This window comes from Dromaius novaehollandiae, chromosome Z (genome assembly GCF_036370855.1).
Source record: "Dromaius novaehollandiae isolate bDroNov1 chromosome Z, bDroNov1.hap1, whole genome shotgun sequence".
NCBI lineage: Eukaryota > Metazoa > Chordata > Aves > Casuariiformes > Dromaiidae > Dromaius > Dromaius novaehollandiae.
Window position 1 is genome coordinate 79196074 of NC_088132.1, and position 24589 is coordinate 79220662.

The 24589-nt window shown below is 38.2% G+C and overlaps 1 protein-coding gene across 2 annotated transcripts; it reads right to left on the reverse strand.

Annotated features, from left to right (window-relative positions):
• Positions 1–3368: 3368 nt before the first annotated feature.
• LOC135324766 (synaptotagmin-4) lies at positions 3369–15573 on the reverse strand. 2 transcript variants are annotated; one of them, XM_064501672.1, is made up of 4 exons: positions 15177–15573; positions 11524–12332; positions 9838–9958; positions 3369–6749 (listed from the first exon to the last, which is right to left on the reverse strand). In XM_064501672.1, the coding sequence occupies exons 1-4, from the start codon at positions 15208–15210 to the stop codon at positions 6442–6444; spliced, it is 1272 nt and encodes a 423-aa protein (XP_064357742.1). In that variant the 5' UTR covers positions 15211–15573; the 3' UTR covers positions 3369–6441. The 2 variants fall into 2 exon arrangements, with proteins under 2 accessions (XP_064357742.1, XP_064357741.1); XM_064501671.1 differs by having other exon boundaries at positions 11518–12332; positions 15177–15572.
• Positions 15574–24589: the final 9016 nt, after the last annotated feature.

A 24589-nucleotide genomic window follows, 5' to 3' on the forward strand; every position in this document is an offset into this window, starting at 1 on the left:
GATCCTGAGAGGAAGAAGCAAGATAAACAGCAGAATTACAGAATTCAGAGGAGCAGTTTTCAGCCTGTTCAGGATCCTCTTTGGCAGTATCCCATAGGAAGTTCCCCTGGAAGGCAAAGGGGCCCAAGAGAGGTGGCTAATCTTCCAGGAGAGCCTCCTTAGAGCACAAAACCAGTCCATTGCAATGTGCAGAGTGTCGAGCAAGCATGGCAGAAGGCTAGTATGGGTGAACATGGAACTCCTGACTGAGCTCCAACAGGAACATGGGGAATTCTGATTAGATATTAGAAAAAAAACACCATGAGGGTGGTTAAATACTGGAGCAGGTTACCTGGAGAAGTTGCGGAACCTCTGGCCTTGGAGGTATTCAAGACGCCTGTGGACATGGCCCTGAGCAACCTAATCTAATTAGACCTTTTCTGAGCAAGAGACTGGACTAGATGACCTCCCTTCCAACCTGCACTATGCTTCTATGACTCTAACTTTTCTTGGTGATATGGATACAGTTGTCAATGACTCTGCTTCTTGAACAGTAATGACTCTCACTTAAAATCACTACCAAAGAAAATACAAGTGCTGAATGGTGATACTGAAAAGGACATTGTAACAGATTTTTGGAATAAAAATTGACTGTGGCAAATTTGAAATGCATGGGTTTCACTTAGAATACAGAGAATAGGGGTATACTTTGCAAGTTGGGAAACAATGCTTTTGAAAGCTAAAAATAAGTTTTAGAGATATTTTCAGACAGAGTATGTTAAAGCTTGAAAGACTTTTCATATTCCTGGAGAGAAGTTATCATACAAATTTGTGCCCAGTTTGCATTAAGACATGATGGCAGGAAGCACAGATGTAGTAACAGTTACTGAGAGTCACTTCCTCATTTGGTGTAAACAGGTACAATCCTGTATGGGCCATTGGTGCTATGGAGATATGTTAGGGGAGACTTTAGCGCTCCTAATTTTAGCTGTCTAAAAGTCAAGCTTCTAATATAAAGTAAATGTCCATGCATCTGTCTACTCAGTGAAGAGAAAGGCAATTACAATGAGATTCATACCAAGATAACAGGTGAAATTTAACCAATCCAACTTTTGATGTCAATGCAGTTGACTTCTCCATATGACCTGGTCATCCTAGGCTCCTTTCATAGTCAGTGCACAGGACTGACACTTATAGAACATGGCTTTTCCTTTCTTAAAAAAGTCCTGAGTAGATCTGAAGTGCTTATAGCTCTCCCATGATTGTTAGTATAGCCTATGATGACTACCTCGGGTATAGATACACAAAATAGCATCTTGCATCAACCTCTTCCAAGGCTCTTTTGGACTAGAACCCACCATTCTGTACCTATCAGATGACAGCCTGCTGATGACAGAAGATATAGGCAAATTTGTTATTCCTCAGGAACTCCAGTACATTCCACATTCGTGGGAGTACCCTCTATTGGCCCACTCCTGGATGAAGGAAACCTCACACCATTTATCAGCTACATTGACAGCATGCCTGATCTGCGTTTTCGATAAGAACATGAAGTAGTGCAAGGATGATTTATTCTCATGTTATGTACAAAATACTTTAAACACACAATAGGAAAACTGTTTTTTGACTCCTACTCCTCCTCTTTTGGTCTTTACTTCTTCCTGCTAAACTAGAAGACACTGTGATGATGCACCTCTAATCAGTACTCCTAAATTGCCTCAAAGCCTCTAGGCCCAATATGGTTTTGCAACAGCTACACAGTGCTGGAATGCAGAAGATATTATGGAAAAGCTGGGGAAAACTGGGTAGAATCTTTTGAATAAAGGTCCTTGCTCAGTCATCAGCAGAGCAAAACAAATGAGCACCGGTGTCAGTCATGGCAACTGTAAGAGCACCATGACTTGTTCAGCACCTTCACTGAGACTTCCTGAAGCAGAGAAAACAGGTGAGAAGGTGGCAGCTTATATGCAATGTATTTGAATCATGTTTGAGCAAAAGAAGTATTGTTTACAGTAATCCATGGTTATGTGTTACTACTGTGTGTGCAGACTATTCTCCATGCTGCATAAATACAAGGGACTTAGAGAACTGTGCTATACCTCAGGAATCAGGTCAACTGCAGAGGGGGGCATCTGCAAGGGTTTTCTTGAGGCCTGACAGGAGTTGTTTGTTGCAATAAGTTGAGATGCAAAAAGTCGGGACAGTAGCCTTGAGGCTTCCCCTGAGTGCCTGAAAGGCACTCTTGATCTCTATACTGAAGAGGAGGGTCTGAAATGTGACCCATAGGAATCACCATTGTTTGAAAAGAGCTGTACAACACAGGGAAGAGAAAAGAGATGAGTGTGTAGAATGGAAAAGAGCGCTCTTTCACACTTAATAACTATGGGGACAGGAGGTTTGGCAGAGAGAATATACCAGCCTATAGCCATGCAAGATGTCCAGTGTCATGCATTTGGTGAGTGGATCCTATCAGTTTTTACACATGAATTTCTGTGGCAAGGATCAGGGAGTAATATCCCTTTCTAGGTGATGAGTTGTAGGCTCATGGTGGGAATCACTGAATGGTAAATGTGTATGGATCTGCAACTGCCTTCTTCCCTACCCTATCTTTAGATTCTGTGCTGGTAAAATATCCTAATATCCTTAGAGATAGATAGCAATAACAAAGCTACAAAGTATTTGGATATAACATTTGAAGGAATGCTATGCATACCTTGATTTCCAGACTTGCCTTCTTCTAATCAGTAGTCACAGTTTATCCCTTTAGTGAGGAAGAACATCTGCTGTGATGGAAGTATGGGTTCCCTGAGGATAGTGTTCCAGCATCACAGAATGAATGCCAGTAGCACAGGGCCTCCACGTTCTGTGACTGCTCTTGTTCATCTGTGGCAAACAGCCAAAGATCTCCAAGATGGTCCCTGACATGACTATCAAAGAAAGTATGAGTGTTACCACTGTGAATGTCCAAGGGATAATTTTTATTTCTGGCAGACAAATGGGGAATGTCACCTGGACTCCAAGAGTAGTATGTGACTTGCTGTTCATTTCTTCCACATAATATGCTAGAATTTATCATTGTTTATTTCTGTGTGTCAGTGATCCCTGTAAGGCCCATGTAGGGCGCAGATTTTCTAATGTGGGCCATGTCTCAGGTTTTGGCCTGAGTGTATAGTACAATTCAAAGCAAATGCAGCAAGAAGTTAGGAATAAAGAACATGTGATATGCTCAAACAGTATTTGGCAAAACAAGTCAAATCCACCTCTGTGAGAACAGGAAGATTTTGTAGGGCAAAATGTTTTTTGATAGAAGCATGAAAGAGTAGACAATGAGCACAAGCAGCAACAGAAGTATCTGGGAAAGATACATTGGTGGGATAATTATTTTGGGATGGGGTGAACAAAAGCAGCAGTTTATTCTTGTCTTACACACATGGCACAACATACAGAACCAGCACAAAAAGTCTTACAAAACCTCGTACACCATGCTTCCTCTCGAATAGCTTCTATTAAGTTACAACATCATAACAAATCAGGTATTTAGTTACAACAGATTTCCAGACACGGATAGTCTCCCATACAGGGAGTTATTGTTTTTGTAAGCTACTTAGACAAACATTGTTTTTTTACATGTTTAATACAGTACAGTATCCTTAACAGAGTTCAAGATATTCACAATGAGAATTAAATACTCTATAAAACAGCAGAATTTCTCATCTTGGGACAGGTCTACATTCACTCCTGCCTTGTCTGGTTTACAGATGTGTTACGAGTCTTCTTTACTCCACTTTCCAAGCTAAACATTGTTTTAAATTAAAAACAAAATTCTATTTACAATTTTTTCAATTTAATAAAAATTTCTTTGTTCCCTGTCCCCTTCCTGCCCCCCGCCCCCACAAACAACTGCCATTTAGCTGGTAGAAATATTAACCATCAGGCTGCTATAGACACTTGAAAAAAATTTTGACAACATCTTGTTGGATGGCAAAATGAAAGATGGTCACAGCCTATGATTAATTCAAAACATCTTTTTTTTTTTTTTCTGCTGGGTATAAGAATTTGTGTCCAATGAAGACAGATGACTCCTGTCATCTTTTTTTAGAGATAATGTACTACTTATGGGCCAATATATAAAACCTCAATTTTTTTAAGTACAAGCTGTCCTACTCCCTTTGGTGCAATCACTTGCGTATAAGTTCTTTCCTTACTAGTAATTGTAACAACTCTGCCCTTATGGTACTAGTTTAAACCCTTCCAATCTCCATTATATCAAACAGTACCTCCCATTATCCATAGTCCCACTGATATTGCTGGGCTGATTCACAGGAAAGGTTTTCTTCTGATTGCACTTCAAGCCCCACTGAAGCCTATGGTCATCTTTCCTTTAACTTCATAGCTTTGGGTTAGATCTACTTGAAAGAGGCTGGCAAACTCTAGCCCTTAAGCAGTTAATCAGTGTTCTAAAGAAATAAGCAAAAAAGATTCTTCTCTTTTATACATACAATATGCGGGTTTTTTTTACATTGAGCATTATCATAAAAAGCATGTTTATGTTATTTTGAAAATGTATTTTTACAGAACTTTATAAACACTATTATATCAAACACATTCTCAAAAACTGGAGAAATTACCAACACAAAACCTGAAAGAGCTTCAATGGAATTCTTCCAGTGCTGTACTTGCATATTTCATGTTCCAGTGTCCTTTACTGCAGATGTAATTTGGCCATATGAGAACAGATAAAGTCAACAACAAAGCTCCAACAGTTTTCAGTAAGACCTAGATCTGCTGTTTAGTGAGACTGACTAATTTAATATGCAATGTCTTCCTTTTACTGGTATGCCTGTTCTGTTACCTTCATTCACACTGAGCAATCCCTTAATTCCCAGATAGTCTCATTCACTTCAGTGGTATTACATGTGCACAAAACACATGTGCAAAAATACTGAAAACTGTTTTTGCACTTTTAAAATCTTTGTTATTTCCACAGCTAACGTCTTCTTTATATAAATTCTAATTGAAAAGGACATAGGACTAATATTTGCAAACAGTTCTATATCAGAAATCAGCGTACAAACTTTAGGAAGTAATTTAGTTTTCGTTGTGCTATAGTGCTGACAGCCTAAAAATGTATCTGGCGTAACCAAAAATTTCACAGGCCTAAATGTTTTATTTCTATATTTGTGTGTGTTACACTTTATACTCCCCCAACCTGGCACAGTTTAAGAAAGTTAATACATATATATGTCACACTAACGTGAAATCATGATGTTATTTTCCCCCTATCACCACCAATTTTCAGTACAATCAGTAATGGACATTAATGCAAATGATCTAAGTGAAATGTATTTTTTCAAGTAGTTTGCGTAACAAAATGTTGCATGAATTATAACGTGAGCTTGGGTTCCTGTCCTGCAAAAGTTTAGAAATGCATTAAACTTCGTATGTTGGCAATAGTGTTATTGACTGTAGTGAGACTATTCACAGTTCAGGAAGTTAAACAGCAGAATAAGATAAGAAAAGGAGGAACAACTTTCCTTTAATATTACTAAACTGCTTAAAATATAATTGGTGAAAGACCATTGACTGTAGTGTTATGTATGTTTCCTCATTTCAATATAAGTGTTTTCTCTTGGCTAGAAATACTAAAAGTATCACTCTTTTCAGAGGAAAAAATGCAAGCCATACTTAAATCCCAAATTCTAACCATACTGTATCATGTGTAGTAACCCATAAAGGAGCCCTTTGACAAAACAACCTATGTTAACTTGCTCACTGAATTTTAGAATGTATCTACTTCGATCACTGTAATAAAACTCCATGTTATATATATACATATTAAAAAATCCAAGTGTAAATAATTATACAGTATTTCCACACAAAAAACAACTAGTTGCACATGATGTGATATGTAAAGCAAATCACTGAAAATCTTTTCAGTCTTTGGGATGATCAAAGTATAAGTAACCAAAACTTACAAATAATGATTGAATTTTCATAAGAGAAGGTTTCTGATGGAGGGACAGAAGGATTTCTCCCCTGCTTACCCTCATTCCTAATGGTTTTTATAGAGTCAGTCCCTTCCCCCAGTAAACCACTCTTTTTTTTTCTTAGATCCAGCAATATATATTAATGAGGTTATCTTCTTCTGTATCACAGTACTAATAAGGTTTCTGGTGACTTATTCATAAAAGATAGGCTGTTCTTATTGAAGTTTAGGGCTATGTAAACTCCAGAAGAATAAGAATCTCTGATCAAATTATGTTAAAGTCTAATGAAAAAAGAAATTCCTTTATTTAAGGTGAAAATTTAGCTACCTTCTGTTCTGATAATTCAATCCAGTCTTTACCCAAAAAGAAAGTCTTGTAGTTACAAGCCTGTAATTATACATAGCAAAGAAAGGAAACTGCTCCTTGCTTATGGAAATATATATAGGTTTTTAAGTTCCAACCCCTCTCTAAGCTGCTAACCATCACACAACATATGCCATTTGGCAATTTGTCTCCTAGGATATTCACAAATTTCCTTCCAGTGCTCTCCACCTGTTCCTTCTGCTGAAGATCCCAAGGTTAACCGGCCAATGACCTCGTTCCTTGACCCCCTATCTGAATCTAAAACCAAAAATTCAATGCTGATATCATCAAGACCCTCACAAGGAATGTCAAAGACAAACAATTCATTAAACACTGCATTGGGGGTGCATTTCTTCACATGGGTTTTCTTTTTAGAAATTCTTTTCTTAGCGTGGTACAGGTTCACTTTGACATAAGGATCTGCAATTATAAGAAAAAGAACATGCATCAGCTATTGAATACTGTCCTTCAGAAATTCATCGATTTAGTTAATGATAAACTTTGTAATATACCAGCATAATTATATCAGAATGAGGAGCTGTTTCAAGTTATGAAAGATGATTCATCTCATCTAACTTTGGTGGTTACATCTCAGTCAGTACCTTTAACTCCCTTTATAGTCACCAGAAATGTAATCAATATATGCAGTGAAGTTTAGAGTATAATTCATCTGACCAAATGCAGGTGTCTACTTCAGGATGACATTAATCCTCCCTGGTAGTCCATTAACCTGAATGATTACATCATCACTGCATATAAAAATGGTCTGAAAGTATACCAAATTCTAATAAACTATGTCAAATATGTGTAGTTACATATTTATGTGTAATAGAAATCTACTTTTCACACTTTTTCTACAAGTAAGGGATAATCGTTAGGGTGAATAAGACTTACGCAAAGAAAAGCTTAGGAAAGGAGATAATAGTCCTATGTTAGAGGGTGGATGAATGGATGCTATTCATTTCTGTTGCAGTTCTACCAAAGTCAATTAGCTTGATTAAATTGTTCCCACTAATTTTTATTGAGCAAATGTAACACTTTAACTGTAAATGTAGGGCTATGCTTGATATGATATCTACCTGACTTTATGGCTGTGCTGTACTACTGAAGTGCAGAAGAGAAGGGAAAAGTCCATATTTTTCAGCTGTGTTAATCTACTTTGAGTGTTTGTACTTCTCAGGATTTTTTTACTGTTGCAAGATTCCTTTACTATTATCTTCAATAATGGCTGTACTTTTTCCTTCAGATGAGTTGTTGTTAGGCTAGAGAACACTTCAAAAATCATTCCTTTCAAGTACATTGGTACTTATGTCAGTGCAAATGTTTCCAAATTCTTATGGTCCAAAGGTACAATGCAAAACCCTCTCTACTGAAGCTAGTCAAATGAGATATTTCATGCAAACAAATAGCTAATAAATATCAGGCATAGCTGAGTAGTAAGAAAATGAAGAGTGAAATTAAAACTTAATCATATTTAAAAACACTATGCCAAAGTTATCCAACCAAAATGGTCAGATGATAAAAAGATTTTTTATTTCCTTGGACTAAGAATATTTCAAAAGGAGTAAAGTATAATAGAATATAGTTTCACTCTCATACTCTATACTCATTATAAAAAAAACTTTTAAAAGATAATATATATGTAATTAATGTGTTCATTGCCTTGGAATGAATTCGTGCCACACGACCATTAGAAGTATCAAAATCAATACCTATCAGTGGATACATGCTGTTGTTCGTTTCTGTTCAAATGACCATTTCTGACTGTTACTTCTGGCCATATAATAGATAAAGCCAGGATGTTCCTCTTGATTCTGTTAGGTCTGTTAAGACACCTTGAAACCAATGATCGATGAAACCAGTGAAGTTTTGTTGAGGTAAAAGTGGTGAATGGAATAGCCTCAGAGCAAAAAAGCTCCCATCTTCCAAAGGAGATTCAGCTAAGCAATTGTTTAGCTGACCAGACAGGGTCCCTCAAGCATAGGACCTCCATTTCACCCTCCTCCCTGTCCAAGATTTATGTGGGGCTGAAGGGAAAGTCACAGTGGGGATAAGGACAGTCACAAATGTAGTATGTCACTGACACCCAAGTATCTATTGAGTCTGGACTAGCCGATGACCAGCAAATAATGAAGGACTGTCTAAATGAATTGGGTGTCCAGATGTAGCATGACTGCCTATAAGTCTTAGAAATGTTTATTCCTATTATAGGTAAACAGGTTGGAGTGAAGGAAGCAAAAAGAGCAAGTAGAATTTATAGCTTTACTCACAAGAGGGACTGTAAAGCAAGTGTGTTATAAGGTCCAGGTAGCTGCTGAGACTAGGAGGGCCTTTGTTTTCAAAGCAAGCTATTTTCTCACCAGGGTGGACCTGAGCCAAACTTAGTCTGTTGAGATCAGCTTGCTGTCATGCTGTCTTCATGAAACTGCCACTGTCTGCTATTACTTTGGGGTTGACCATTGAAAGGAATTGAAAGGATGTGTGCTCACTTATAATGCAGTAAGCTTTCAGGCTCCATTTATCTCCTTTCCCCTTGTGATAGAGAAGAAAACTGAGATCAGAAGGGGGAATTCAGTGAAGCTCCACCATGTAAACTACTAACATTGTTGTATCAGATCCATGATTGCTTAGCCTTCTAGATAAACTGCAGTATCACTTGGTATAAGAGGTAGGGAAGCTGTATTATTGGCTGTAGCCATTATGATTCAGTGGTTACCAAAACTACTACCTGAGCTGCTTTCAAAAAAATCCTGAGAAGTGAAAGAATATAGTATCAACAGCACATGTACTATACTGTCTGTATAGTCCTCTCTTACGTACTTTTCTAGTGCATTTGTTTTACTCCCAGGTAGTTAATATATTGTATTTAAAATTTTATTCTGTTATTATGTTATCTAGCTAAACATAAATGTGCACTTAAGTGCCATTCTAGTATTGGCTTCAAAGGAAGTTCCACTGAATGCAAAATGATACAAGACCATGAGAAGAGAGTGCAAAAACTGCTCCTCCATAGTGCATCACAAGCACCATTCATGATAAAGCACAGGTATTATGTTACAGCTTGCTTCCAGCACTAGGATAGTTCACCTTTTAATGTTGCCAAATAAATGTTACTGCTCAGTGGACCAAACTCAGGACAGTAATAATAATGCCTTCCAGTAATAATAAACTGAATTTTTGTCATGAATAACAGCTTTTAGTATCTGCCAACAATATCCCATACTTATGGCAGATGGGTTCGGTTCAAGACAGTGACAAAATTCAGTGGTTTCCACCGCTAACAGATGCCATGAATTTTTACCCTGTGATTGGAGATCAAATCTGTAAGATATATACCCTGGAAATTAAAGCATTGACCTAGATGTGAATAAAATGAATAGACTGCAAATAATAGAGACACCATTCCTGCATTTCTAGGCTATTTTTAATCATTGAAATGCCACATTTCAGCTGTCTCTGGTCTGTTTGCTTTGCATTCTTAGGGCACATTCATTAGTAAAACCATTACCTGATAATCCTGACACATCAGATTTAGGTAGATGCCTGGCTTTTAAAACCACCACAGTTAGTGTGTTCGTTGTAGACTGATAACAGAGAGAGATCAGTAATTCTCCACGCCCAGATGATTTCTGAGGAAGTGAAAGAGAAAAAGAAAGAAGACTCTTTATGAGCAATTATACTGACAAAGCTTGAAACTGGAATTAAGAATAAGATTTTTTTAAATGTCACATAATTGTATATCCTGAGCTGGTGTAAAAGGATATAATTTATGGAGCTATGCTGCTTTATGTAGCAGATATTATTTCCCTCTACTGTAGTTACATAACTCTTGTTATGGTTTGCTAGTAGACTGAGCAAAAATAAATGAATAAATAAATAAATAAAGTGAAAATATGGTTTAATATAGCATCATTAGTTTCAGAGATGAAAAACTAAATCCTAGATCCTGGGAAACAATCTCAGTGAAAGGAAAAGATCTTAAGCAAAACTAAATTCTGTAAAAGACGCATTAAGAGTTGAATAGAGATAAATCACAAAAATCTTTAATAAAATCTTTTTAACCAGTAAGGATTCAAACTGTTACTGAAGTCTCATCCCTAACACTCTCCAAAGGACTATAATATAAATGGGATAAAGATGAGATCAAAGACTTTCTTTATAATTATTAGATTTGAATTTGCAGAAGTAATAGACTTATTTCACAAAAACGAAGAAGGCAGGGGAAGCAAACAGAAACAATACTTTATATACCAGAAAACGCAATAAGATATCAACAAAATATCAGTGACATAGTTATAGTTATAATACAGGAGCAGTAGAATTGCAAAATACCAATATTAGTTATAGGTATCTTGTCTGGTAGACATTTATTTGATTTGGCAGTGTGCTTGGTCTTTGAAAACAATCAGATGGAAAGTCAATACACACTCCACTTCCTTGGTAGAGATTAAGAGATGTGGGTGTGATGCGTGTGCATTTATGTGGTTCAGTTGCAATTGTTGTAAATGGTCTTCACTTTCTGAAACCAGATAAAATGATAGGAATTATTTTAGCCCAGTGAAGTCAGTAAGTTTTGCCACTGACTTCAGTGAGGCTTTGGCTTCTCCTATATCTTATCCTTAGTAGAGCTGTCGCTTGTGTCACTATTCTTGAGAAAGAGGCAGTAACAGCACAGAAAGAAACAGTATACTACACCAACAGTGCTGTTTCTATTAGGTTCCAATACCATAACTAAAGAACACCTGCATTCTTTAAGAACCTGCTACAAAACCCATGGAGTTAAAGATTTACATTGACTTTAACAACCTTTGAGAAAGGGTGATTTCAAATTGAAAAGGGAAGGGAGGAAAGGGGAATAATACACAAATCTTTGCATTCTTTCCTTTTAAAGCAAATTAATGTGAATCGACGCCTCTTGGCCTAATGTATATAGGTCCACTCAAGCCTACTGGACCAGCTGAAAAAGGAAGTAGAGTTTAGGACTTCAATAATTTCTTGTAGTATGCTCACTGTAATGTTCTTTTATTACATTTGTGTAATTGCTTCCTTATACTGCCATTATGAAAGCATCTACATGATTCTTATAATTAACTTGTTCCCTTTTCTTTGTAATGTGCTGGCAGCATTACACAAGAATGATAGATAAAACTAGCACAATACTTTTAAAGATTAAATAAAAATATGTTACCCTAACATTTCTTTTGATGATCTCTCTGTCCATTAGCATCCTTCCTTCTGACAATTCAATTCCTGCGAGGGGAATGAGGACTTCTCCAATGACATCATCTCTGGAAAACCTGTCAAAGCTCAAGATCATAAAGTGAAGTGTTAAGTCTTGGATTTGGCTATAGGGGATCCCATAAAATGTGAAAGTCTCATCAAAAGCTGGATCTAAGGTTTTTCTCAGCACTCTGGTTTTCACCTTGTGCTTCTTCTCAGGCAGGATTGTCATTTTGATATAGGGATCAGAAGTCATTGACTGTTCATCCATTGCTGGCAGCCCACGTGCTTCTTTGATATTCACTACAAATGCCTTTTTCTCAAAGTTGTACTCTAAGGAGAAAAAGAGAGTTCCTAGTTTGTCTTGTTTTTCTTCAGATGACAGGGATGTGGTAGATTTTAAACTATCAGGGGATACAGAATCTTTCTTTCTTTCTGCAAAGTGCTTTGGAGACAAGTTTTCAAGATCTGGAGAGCTCTGGATTTTCGGGGTTGTTTTGGGGAAGTTGCCATTTAGATCTCTCTTCTCCAGGTCAAGATGGAGAGAATTCTTTGGCATCGCTGATTTGTTCTTTGTTTCACTTTTATCATCTGCTCCAAACTTCTTCTTACTGTTGAGATTTTCAGGGTAAATGTCAACCCCCTTCAGAACATGGACAAACTTATATGGAGGGGTCTTATTGGATTTGGAAGATTTACGCTGGCAGCAGATCCAAGCAAAAAGGGAGACAGAGAAGACAAGGCCAAATGCACTAAAGATCCCAACCACTGTAGGAATTTCATCTGCAAATTAAATAAATAGCAACAAACACATAAGTAGCAGTGCCTTGGACTCCGTGTGATATTTAATAAAATAATAATTTAATAAAGCAAACTGATATGAGGTAGCAATAGCAGCAGGGCCGAGAGGCTGAAAATGCTTTGCATTATACATATTGCTCGCCACCTGCAGGCATAAATGTGCAGTCCCATACTACGGCACACTTATGTTAGTACTTTTCCATACACAGTGTGATTGGAAGGAAAATACTATTCCTGTTCTAATAGTAATAACCATTAGTAATTGCTCGAAAATCACTCATCCCTCTATGTGTAGTTTCTGACTTCATATGGAACAATTTTGTCTGGGTGTGAGCTTTGTCAGAAGGCTTCAGCTTTGAGTTTATGGAGCTTTGTTGGTTAGATAAAACAGATTCTGAAATATGCATTACTTATAGATCCATCATCTACTTTTCACACTGCTTCCTAGAACACTTTGTACACTCAATTAACTCATTTTTTATGGTCTGATCCTATAATTGCCTGGAGGTATCTCTTAAAAGAATAGAGTTTAAGAGGAGGTTATAACACTCAACAGTTTCAATGGGATTTTCAATACTTTGCAGGAGGATGTCTATGAAAAAAATTTAGAATAATTATATACCAAGTGTCTTTTCCAGATGGACGTGACATTCGGCAGTCACATGTGAGTCCAAAGCTGAAAAAGCTCTTTAGTGTATTGTTGATACCTACTAAGCTTTGAATCTAAGAAACTATAAATCAAAGCTATGGGAAGTTTACAGGAAGAGTCGCTACTTTTTAGGAGTATGTAAGAAAAATATTAGAAAATATTTTTATTCTACATTACCATGAATCCTATACTTAAAAGCTGCATAAAGAGAAAGCGGTGCAACTGTTACAACCTCAGTTGTCATGTGGATACAATAGTTACATGGAGAGTATCATTAGCCCTTCACAACCAGGCATTGAAGGGGCAAACGAGCTCAACTAATTGGAAATCCAGTTTTGCCCATAAGTAACATTACTAAGTGAGTTTAAACCTCCCACAATGTAACAATCAAAGCTAAATCCTTATTCCCTGCACCAGTGGAAGACTAGTAGAATATTAATGGAATGACATTGTTTATGCATAAAGGCAATTGTGTAACAGTTCTGGTTCTCTGGCAAATAATTAGCAGATCTTTCTGGATGAGAATAACAGCACTATCCCTCTCCATGTGTGACTAAATCAGTTTCATCCAGGTAAAAGCTAGGCAGATGGATATGCTGCCACCATACCTTTGCTTTTTAGTGAGATGATTAAAATATATATATATATATATATATATAATCAAGTCAAATTAAGACATAATGTTCCAGCACATAAAGAATCAGGCCTGCCTGTTAATTTCATTTAACAATAATCATGTCACTTTCCCTTTCCCTTCAAGCTGCATCATTCTGCATACTTAACTGTAAGAACTCAATGAAATGATTGAAAATTATATACATAACCAAAAAGTATTTTTTCTAACTTAAGCACGTGGCTCTGAGTTTCATGAATTCCCTGGGCTGCAGAAATTTAAATGTACATGGTAGAAATGTAGAAAACAAGAAGTAATTGAAAATTAATTGAATACTTTAAATAGCTTTTAAGTATGATTTGCACATTTCCAATACTATTTAGTGAGATAACATTTCGACTTTTTGTAGTGATGGAAATGATGCTATATTTTAATTCAACAGCTACTGAAAGTAGTGGTAGGATCAATTTAGTTTTTACAGTGTTAATTATCTTTAAATAAGTAATTAGATGAGCATGATGTCACAAATGTAGTTACAAACATCAAGTGGGTGGGGTAGGAAAGAAGATGTAATGGTAACTCATATGATTTCACATTCACAACTAATTATGTTACAACGTGAATTTCTTGCTGTTGTCATAAGGCAAATCATCTGGTTAGTCATTCAACATAGTATATTAATAGGAAACACCATCTATTGATCCTGGGGTAAACTGTTATTTCAGTTACGTGATGTAAATCTGGAGTCACTTCACTTAGGTCAATGGAATGATCCTTGAATTAAAACACTGCTGAAGCAAACAAAATCTTGTCTAGAGTCAATATTTGTAAAGGAGAATACAGAAACATTTCTACTTACTGTTTTTTTGAGTAAAGCTATTTATATATAGAGAGAGATCTCTTTTAGAAATGCACATATATGACTGCTCCTGAAACTTCCTGTATCACCTACATCCAGTGGTTAGAAACAATACAACTGAAAAGTTCATTGTTATCATTGTTATTTTCAGCAAACCCAAGTTAATCAAATGCAACTGTTTAGCTAAAAAAAGTGGGATCTTGTATTTTCATATTCCTAGCAAGGTCCTTAACAAGGCTACCTTTTGCTTTGACTTACAGTTCACAATAAAAATAAGAGTTCTACAGTAAGAAAAAAGGAATGACAATTATTCCAAAAATGGCTTGAACAAAGATTTTCTCTGTGCCTCGGGATGTGTTTGCACCATTTAACTCTGAAGCCACGTTACTTTAATCAGAGGCAGAGAAAACAACCCCAAATCTCCTTGATCCAGAAACGCACCCACACAGACCTTTTCATTTCTCCCAGTGCGTTACAGGGGGTAGGGGTAGGGGCTAAGGGGAGAGAGAGAGAGAAGGGGAAGAAAGAAAATTCACACAACTTCTGGGACTGAAGACGACTGGGAGAAATGCGGCTCCTCCAAACACGGTATGTGCTGGGAGGCGCTGGGGTGGCTCGGCAGAGGCTGCGTGCGGGCGCTTCGCCTGGGGAGAGGCAGCAGCCCCGCGCCCCGCGGGCGGCGAGTTGGGGCCGGGACGCGCTTACCGAACTGCTGGCGGCTGGCCGCTATCGGAGCCATGTTGGCGGCGTGCGCTGTCCTGGGTGCTGGAGCCGCTGTCCGGGGAGCTGCAGCCGCTGTCCGGGGAGCTGCAGCCGCTGCCCGGGGTGCCGAGCGCCCTGCCCGCGGTAGGGGAGCCGCTGCCCGCGGTGCCGAGCGCCCTGCCCGCGGTGCCGAGCGCGCTGTCCTGCCGTCCCCCGGCTCTTCGCTCGCACAGCGCCCGGACAACCGTCTTTTCCAGGGTGTTTTTTTTTAAAAAAAAAAAAAAGCAAAACAAAACCGGGAGACACGAGCGGTGGGGAAGGTGGAGGAGGAGGCTGCGAGGGGGCTGGAGGAGGGGGGGGAGGGGAAGCTTCGGTCCTCCCCTTTGCACACTGATTTGCAACCCCCTTCCTGTTTTGGCTCTTCTGAGTAGCTCCGCTCCGAGACTGAAGACGTGGTTGAAACCCAAATTGACGCAATCCTGACGCTACAGGGCTGAAATCAGCACCTTTCCCACCTCCCATCCCCCCCCCCCCAACCACCACACCCTCCCTCTTCCCTCACATACCCCTCCCTCCCTCTTCCTGGGGATTGAACACACACTCATCGATTATTTTAACTGCCCTGCTGCAGGATATGAGCTTCCACCCTCCATCGGACACAGACAAGGGAATGCTAATGTCTCTGGTTGTGTAATACACGGGTGTGTCTGTTTCACTGGGGTAGGATTTATTTATTTTTTTATTTATCTATCAGCTGGCCAGGCTACAATGATGTGAAGGAGATGCCAGCTCGCATGGTCCAGACACCTTGGCTCCAACTGCAAGGCATACGTTTCTCCTATGACTGACGTGATTCACTTATTGGATTTGACTCACGAAAACTCCTGACGTGTCTTCTCCCTGTCCCTCCTCCCTGCCCGCTCCCCTCCCCCCACAAGAAAAAAACCCTCTCAGTCCTCGGTTTGCAAATTTTTTTCTCTCTTCCTCTCTTGTCCTTCCTACTGGTCTGGGGAAGAGCTGAATCTGTGTGGATTCTTCTGGATCCTACCAGGTTTGCCTATCTGTCTCCTAGTCTGAACTAAGAACACGGCGGGGCTGGGGGGCAGGAAGGGGGCAGGGAGGGCAGGCAGGAGGATGGGAGAAACAGAACAAAAAAGCAGTGCTGCCTTTAACTAGAACTACTAAAACATATAAAACCTCAAGCTAAATCCTGGAGCAACAGAGCTGCAAAAGCCAGCACCTGGCATCTGACTCCTGGATTCAGAAGGAATCTTAGCAGCCAAGTTTGGAGCCCAACTGCTAATTCTTCTATGTAAATGGGAAACAGGTGTTGTTTCTCTTCTAAATAGCAAAATCCAGATGCATGCCTAATCTGGCATGACCCTGCTCCCTGCATGGGCAACTTGAAAGCTAGTGTGTCCTGGCCCCCTTTAAAAAATGCTCTTGCTTCACAGTGAAGCCATTAAAGCTTCTTGGATTTTAACAAAAATAAAAATGGGAAGGTCAAGGAATCATGGCAAATTAGTGTCTAAACACAGCTGAGGAAAATGTCTGGCTAGTTCTGAGGGTTAAAAACCTATTGGCTAAAATTGGTTATATTTATCTGCTTCTGTTACACCTTCAACAGCTTGGCCTTGGTATGCAAATGCACCACTCTTCCATGAACAGCCATATGCATTACCCTGGTCCTGCTTGCATCCCATTCCATGTAATAGAAAAATAGAGAATATCTTGCCACCACTGCTACTCTTACAAACACCTGGATTCCAATGAACTCAGGTATTAAAACCTACAGAAACTATTGTTTGGCTCTTGTACGTGTTTTGGCAGCACAGTTTGGTTTGGATGCTTGGGTTTACATATTGGCACAAATCCAGACAAATCTGGCTCAACTTCTTTCTCTTTCCTTCTGCCAGTCTCCCCTACCCCCAGCTGTGCAATGCATTTCCCTTTCTCTGTCCAAAATCCAGCCTTGCTCAGAATGTGCATCAATGGAAAGTAATTACATTTGATTTTAGACAGTCTTCCAGGTATTCAAACCTCCAGACATGATTGAAATATACAAGATCCTTAAACAAATTTAGCATTAAACATATTTAACTGGGGTGTCTAAACTATCGTAAGCTGTTACTGTATCTGGACTTCAAACACAATGGACCAGGAATTAGTGTATGTGTTATCTTGGTAGTGTATCCTGGCTGAGCTTTCTATCTAAAAGGAAAAAAAAAGGACATTTTATTGGAGTACTGTGGTGAGCCTATATATGTTGACACTTAAACCATTGTCAATAGGTTGCGGAGCTTTTTATTTTGTTTTGTTTTGAATAAAATCCAGGAGATTCTTTGTTGATGTATATAAAATTTATGGAGCACATGGAAATATGACAATGATTGCTTTAGGTTTTACTCCCTCTAGTTTCGCAGAAGTCCCAAGGATGCATAACATAAAAAGTTCTTGCACAATTTGCATGTCTTTATATAGTGCCTAGAGATCATTTCCTTCAGCATTCAGGCTCTTTTTTTTTCCTGTAACAATGCTGGTAAAACTGGAAAATATGTTTCTTTCTTTTTCTGAAATTTCTAATAGTTCAATCTAGTTGAGAAATCCATTGCACTGGGTACAAACGTATAGTAGAGTCTTTCCTTTCATCTCTGTTCTGCACTTGTATAGCTCTTGAAAGTTCTATAGAAGAGGTTTCATGACGCTAGCTCCCAGTCTTTAGAAACTTGGAGCTGCAAGACTGTGTATATACATAAGCACATGAAAGCGTATATTCAGGAATGCAAATGAATGATTTTATCTCTGTTGCACTGATCAGTGAAATAGCAAATAACTTTTTTTACATCACTCATGGACCTCCTGTGTTTAATTACATGACTCCACTTAATGGAACAGAGTGCACATCACAGAAAACACTCAAGGAGAGGAGGAGCATTGACATGCTGACACATCTTGAGACAGACGCACTGTTTGTTCCCTGTGTTGTGCAAGCACCATCTAGTGTACAGTTTGGACCCATCAGCCTCAAAGGACTAGCATACACACATGTAGCTAGCAGAAGCACAAATGTACATAGCCAACTCACTGCTTCTACATTACACTTTTGACAAGTGGCCAGAGAGAAAAAATTGTCATGTGCACCCTGTGTGTTTCTTAACTAGTTAAATGACTATCTTTTAGTTCAGTCTCACCCAACAAAATTACTCTTCTTCATGGTTATACATTCTTAGCATTTCCCTCTATGCTAAGGAAGCATCCTGGATATTTCAGCAAAACTTCACACAATTCGCACAAGACTCTTTGGCAAAAACTTGGACTAAGTACTCACTGTTCAGAGAATTTTCCCTTAATTTTCCTAGCAAACAAAATAAAATCATCTCAAATACTTTCATCTCAGAGACAGAACATTAAAAGGAGCTGGTTGACATTTTGCCTGCCCTGAGCTGGAATGGATTGATTGTCTACAAAATATATGTATAATATAGCTGATAGTATCAGGCCTTCTGTGGTCTAAAATCCAGATTACCAATGCACATGCATGCGCAGAGCAACCTCCTGCTACTCAGAGAAAAGGGAGGGTGGTTGCTAAGCAACAGAGTCCATACACTTCCCAGAGCAGATAGGCCTCAAATAAGCATATGGGGCTGGAAAAGATGGTACCCCACCAACAAGTGAACTGTCATCATTTTTCGGATACAAAAGCCTGTCTGTGAAGAAAACCTAATCCTCCCCCTTTAAAAAAGAAAAAAGTTTTTTTTTTTTTTTTAAAAAAGTCAACCAACATTTAAAAATAAACCTCAATAATTTATATGTATGAGGTGAAGCTGGTAAAACAGCCCTTTTCCATCTCTGTGAAATGTTTCCCTGGAGCTTAAAGATGGAGTATCACATTTTCAAAAATAGCATCTAATTTTGGGTTCTATAGTTGCCAGCTGACAAACTACCAACATTAATTAATACTATTCAGCACCTCTGAAAATCAAGCCCTCCAGCCATGCTTGCAAAATAAAACCTTAGCAAGAAGACAGGTTTAAGGTCCCTGATTTTGGGATGTCTAGAGCATTCACCACTTGAAAATCAAACAACTTCAGGTTATTTCTACAAAGAGATTTAAGTAGTTATGCCCTACTTAACTTCTGCTTCAGGTAGCTCTGCCTCAGTTTGCAATTACTCAATGCAAAAGGGCTAGCATCACTACACGTCTATCTCTCAGGTTTTGGCATACACCACACAACATGTAGACATCTAATTTCAGGCATATAAACTTAGGAATAAATTCCTCGCGCCCTGGTGTTTGATTGAGTTGCCCCTGAACATGCATCTAGAGTCACTGAAAAGCCTTTAACTTCCACACAGGTCTAGTGGATAGAACAGAGGATGAACAGAAGACCAGTACACAACTGGAGCAGTATCTGAAAATGAGGCTGAGGTGCCTGGTAGAGTGTTTGGCTAGATAATGTGCCTCAAACAGCAGTATACAACTTTAATTAAGCAATTGAATGTATCACCTAGCTCACAGACTGATGTGTAGAAGTCTAAATTCATATTTTTAAAACATGGAACTGAATCATGCCACAGGGATCTGCTTTAGGGTGAGCTGAATCTCTCTCTTGACTCCCCTGGCTGTATTGACCACATACTCATTTTCTACAGTGGGAGCTTAGACACCTGTTGCACATATAGGCATTTGAAGTTTGGCATGTTAGCTTGAAGGCTGAACTCCATTCCTAAGGCTAGGTGAGGTGTCTAAAGTTAATGTTGCAATTATTTGTCTATAAAACAGAAAAGCAAATATTTTTCTTCTCAATAGTGACACTGTGAAATTAGTGTCTTGATGAGATTGTAACAGTCAGGACTTTTCTTCTTCTCTCTCTTCATCTACTGTGTGAAATTGCAGGGGTGGTCTTATAGTGAAAAAAAGAAAACAAAATACATATCATTGTGTGCTTAGCAAAACATTATGCAAGCTGCCCAAAATTCAGAAGAGTCAGAGAAATTTCTCATTCTTCGAAGAACCTTGTTATCAGTCAAACATCCAATGGCTGCTTCCTCAATATAAACATCAAATTTAAACTGCTGAAATGGCTTCCTTCATCCTAGTTTCTAGACAACTTCCAATTAGATTTTGCAGCAAAGGCTCCAGAGTGATTTCAGTGCATGTATACTGGCATGCACAGTCTTTCCAAAGTGTCTGAAGATCTGCTTGCTGGGAGTTAGAGACACATTTAAATAATAAGATATCAAGGAACAGGCTTTGGTTTTGGAGCTAGCAGCTATTAATAATTCCTATGGCATTTCTTACCTTTTTTCTAAGATTTTTTTTTTCCAAGCAATTTATCATTTCAGGTGACACATTTATTTTGATAATAACTAGATTCTACTGGCTTTGATGTGCTACAGTTCATGCTTGGTAGTGTTTGTGAAGTGGTAGAATTACTGTGTCTGTATATATTTTACTGGCTTTGCAATCCGGGTGACCCAAAACAGCTGTTATGTTTTCAGCCAGGACTATAGATACCCTAGGAGATGGAATACCCTTTCCTCTTGGTAGCCTCTGCCTGTTGAGGAAAAGACATCTTTATTCCCTCTTCAGCTGTAAGTTTTGATACTGACAATGCTGAAAATAGAAAACAGAATGAAAACCTTATTTATGTCAAGAATCTCTTTTGCCTTTTACTTTGTGTTAGCAACTAAGTATAGCTAAAATGATGAAATTAGGGAATCAGGCTGAGAATTCAGGCTCTAAAATTCTTTTCTTAAGGTATTTCTTAAGGTATTAGAAAGCTCAAGTTAATTTGAATTTGCTACCTAATTCATTCAGACTGCTTTAGAAATCCCAACCTTAATTAACAGATGGACTTTTTTATTATTTAATTAATAAACACAAGGACTAAGGACTATGCCAAAACAGGGATTTAGTTGCTTAAATCCCACCTAGCTCCAGTTTTATGAGCTTTAATTTAAAATTCAAACCTTAAAATCACAGCTCAACTCATGTTTAAGATTAGGAGCATCTTCAGAAACCTTAGAACAACAATAAAAAGGAGTGGCTTGAAAAAAATTACTATTTCTGGCCATACTCAAGAACACTTGCCTTTGTATGTGAAGTCAGCTACCTAGTTCATATCTTTATCTTATTTCATCTTATTTCCTTTTAGGATGTCTGAGGATAGATAATTCCACCAGAAAATTCATAACTCAGCCTCAAATCTTTCCTGTGCTCTTATTTCTTACAGGAATATCCTAACCATCATGCTATAAAGTACTTGGAATGCAGAAATGGACCTCTCAGTCGCATTGGACACTTGTCCAATGTTCATGGGATAATTAATGATATACTGAGTCAGAAAATAAGTATGCAATCTGAGTCCCCAGGGTAGTTGTTGTAGTAATACACCAAGGGGGGAGGCCTCCCGTCCTGTCTTCCTTCCAAACAGTGTTTAGTATGGTATCAATGGCAGTTTAATATTACATACACAAGTGCCTACTTCCAGCAGGAAGTTCAAGATTTTGAGGCTCCAACAGTAGAGCAATTCTCTGAAGCTCAGACAAAAGCCTATGCACCATCAAGGGATTTACCAAGGGCAACTGATATGTTATAAACCACATTCTACATTGAGACTGCCCTTAGTCTGGACTTTTGGGATCAATTTGGTACAATTAAGCAAGGGTATTACTATTAACCTGTGTAGAGTTCAATTGCAAAAATGCTGCAACACTTACTGTTATGACATACACACACATGCACAGAAAAAAATGCAAGCCTTAGGAAGCTGGAGTTACAAGTCAGTGTGAAAGGAAGAGAGGGACGAGATTCTGAAGAGGGTTTTTTTTTTAAGGAAAATGCTTATAAAAATCCTCATCTGAAAGGAACTACTCCATCTCAAATCTTCTGCAGTTAACCGATGTCTCTATCACATGTGAAAGCTCTGACTGAAGAAGTCCTTAAGGCTAACATGCCTCAAGTCAAGCATGCAAATTAATATTACAGTGAATGGAGCTTAGTTCTTTAAGACCAAGTATTCTCAAAATTCATTGAAAGCGTGATCTTGCACTCTTACATATTGCAATCTACTTTGAGTGATGTATCCCCAAGACAGCGTGTGCTATTTGGAGAAGAGAAACAACACCAAGTACAAAATTGAAATCCAGTGTCAGTGAAATCTAAATTTTTGAAGACAGGGTAGGGCTTCTGGAGCAATCAAAGAAGTAAATGGAAGCTGCAGATGAAAAACAAACACTCCATCCAGTTAAAAGCATTTATGAGAAGTACTTTCATTTAACTAAATTTAGCGCTAGGAATTCTGAGCCAAGTTATTTCTACATCAGTACTATGAAGAGTAAAGTAGATATCTTTAAGACATCGCTATGGAGCTCTTGAGTTTTTTTCCATATTAATATTCCAAATGATGGAGAGTTCCATCCTTCAGTGCTGTCAGAAACTGGATAATTTTTTTCCTGCTTACTTCTATGATTGTTTCCTCCCACTGTAATTTGTTGATGAACTTCCTGTACATTGATGCATCAAAATGATTCACATACTAACCAGCAATATGTGGAAATGAAGATTTCCTCTTCATCAGTTCTGCAGAATTTTCTGAAGTGCTGTATGGATGCAATCTGAAGCATGAATTTGGACAAATTTCTGTTGGAACTTAATTCAAAAGCAGAGCACAAGGAAGGAGAGAGAATGAAAGAAGGGAGGAAGAGAGGTTACTCTACTCTGTAGGACAGCAAGGATGAAAAAATTAATAATGTAGTGATTCAAGCAGTAGCTGACGAGCCAAAAGGGAAAACTATGACTACAATTCTGCTCCACTGAATTCCTACTTAATATGGTATGCATCACTTCTCAGGAGTTGGTTTTGTTAGAGATTCTAATTCTTCAGCACATGAAGAACTCTTGATGCAGCTTTTGGTTCATGTGGATAAATTTAAAGGAGCCTACTTCCATAATGTTAAAAAAAAAGAGAGAAAGAAAAAGAAATGAGAGTCTAGCCCTTTTATATTAAAGCCAAGACAATATTTGAATTGCTGAACAGGAAAAACAAAGTTTTTCTGTGTTCTCCCACAGGATTTTGAGGTAAGAAGGTAATAATCTCAGATGTGAAAAACATATTGTTAGAAAATGGAAACAGTGCATTTTATTCAATACAATAAGAAATAGTAGAAAATAATCAAAATAATTCTTGTCATGCAAGTCTAATAGGTTTACATGTATTACTTTTTTTGTTTTCTTTCATTTTTGTTAGCAGCAGACAGAAAATATGCTCCAGTAAGTGTCCAATAAGTCAGTGTGCCGTTCACCTTCCATCTCTGAATCTTACTAACCATCTGAGTAGGGAGATTTGAATTTTCCTCAACTTTGCTGTGTTCAAGATATCAGTCCAAGTAGTACTTTTAAAATGTTCCTATTAGACCAGAAGAATGAGAAGAATTCAATAGTTTACCCAGGTTTCCTGAATCATTTTCAACTGGATTTTTAGAATGAGATCCTATGTTCACTGCAGGTAGTAAGAAAACACTTTAACACCCTTTTTGGAACTTAAACAATAACTACACTAAAGGCTATCAGGAAGTCTTGCAAACTTAAGCACTCAAAACTCAGGCATGCTCAGGTTGCATATGCACCTTATTTTATTCATCTTCTGTATATTTATACACCTTAGGACACAATATCTAATTGCATCAGTCACAAACTGCTTTTTCCACAGGATCTTTGGCTCATTCCAAACGTGCAGTACTCATTTAATGAACAGTTCACTCTTGTTTTTTGCTCATTGTTCCATGTATAGCCCCATATCTGTCTTACCGCATGCTAATCAAACTTTGTCCTTAAAAAAGATAATAATAATAATTTTCTTGAAGAATTTGCTATGGCACTCATTATTACAGTATCTTGCTACTTCTCAAACGTTATTTTCTCAATGCTCCTCTAAGATGAAACACAAGATAAAACACAAAACAAACATTCCTTGCTGCTAATAATTGCTGTCTTTCCCTTAGCTATCTTCTCGCCTCTTTCCGACAGTAATCAAGAAATGTTAAATAAATGAAAAAAGGCAGCAAGACTCTCGAGACCTAAGATTGTCTGGGGTCTAATGTACATTCTTCTTTACATGAGAGATGAGACCAGAGCAAGTACTGTATGAGCATCTGCAGGAAACTTGTAAAAAGAAGTCTCCTCTGAATAATTTCAATGTAAGCATATGCTCATGGACTGTTACTTCCAGTCAGCTCATCTGCAATAATTGGTTGGGGATGGAATGAACTGTAGTTCATAGGGGTGAAAAGTATGGCAGGAGCAGGAGGGACACAGAGGACTGGGACTGTGGTTATAATTTGGTCAGTTGTAGGATGTGGCAAGAACTGGGAGTATATAATTAGGAGTTTTAGTCCAGCTGACAGCCAACGCC

Bases quoted from the DNA above. Each gene is read 5' to 3' on its own strand.
- LOC135324766 (XM_064501671.1), bottom strand. From the start codon at position 15,210: ATGGCTCCGATAGCGGCCAGCCGCCAGCAGTTCG. The intron at 12,333-15,176 runs GTAAGCGCGTCC...TTTAATTTGCAG, and splicing joins GGCCAGCCGCCAGCAGTTCG to ATGAAATTCCTACAGTGGTT. The intron at 9,959-11,517 runs GTAACATATTTT...TCACTTCCTCAG, and splicing joins TCATCAAAAGAAATGTTAGG to AAATCATCTGGGCGTGGAGA.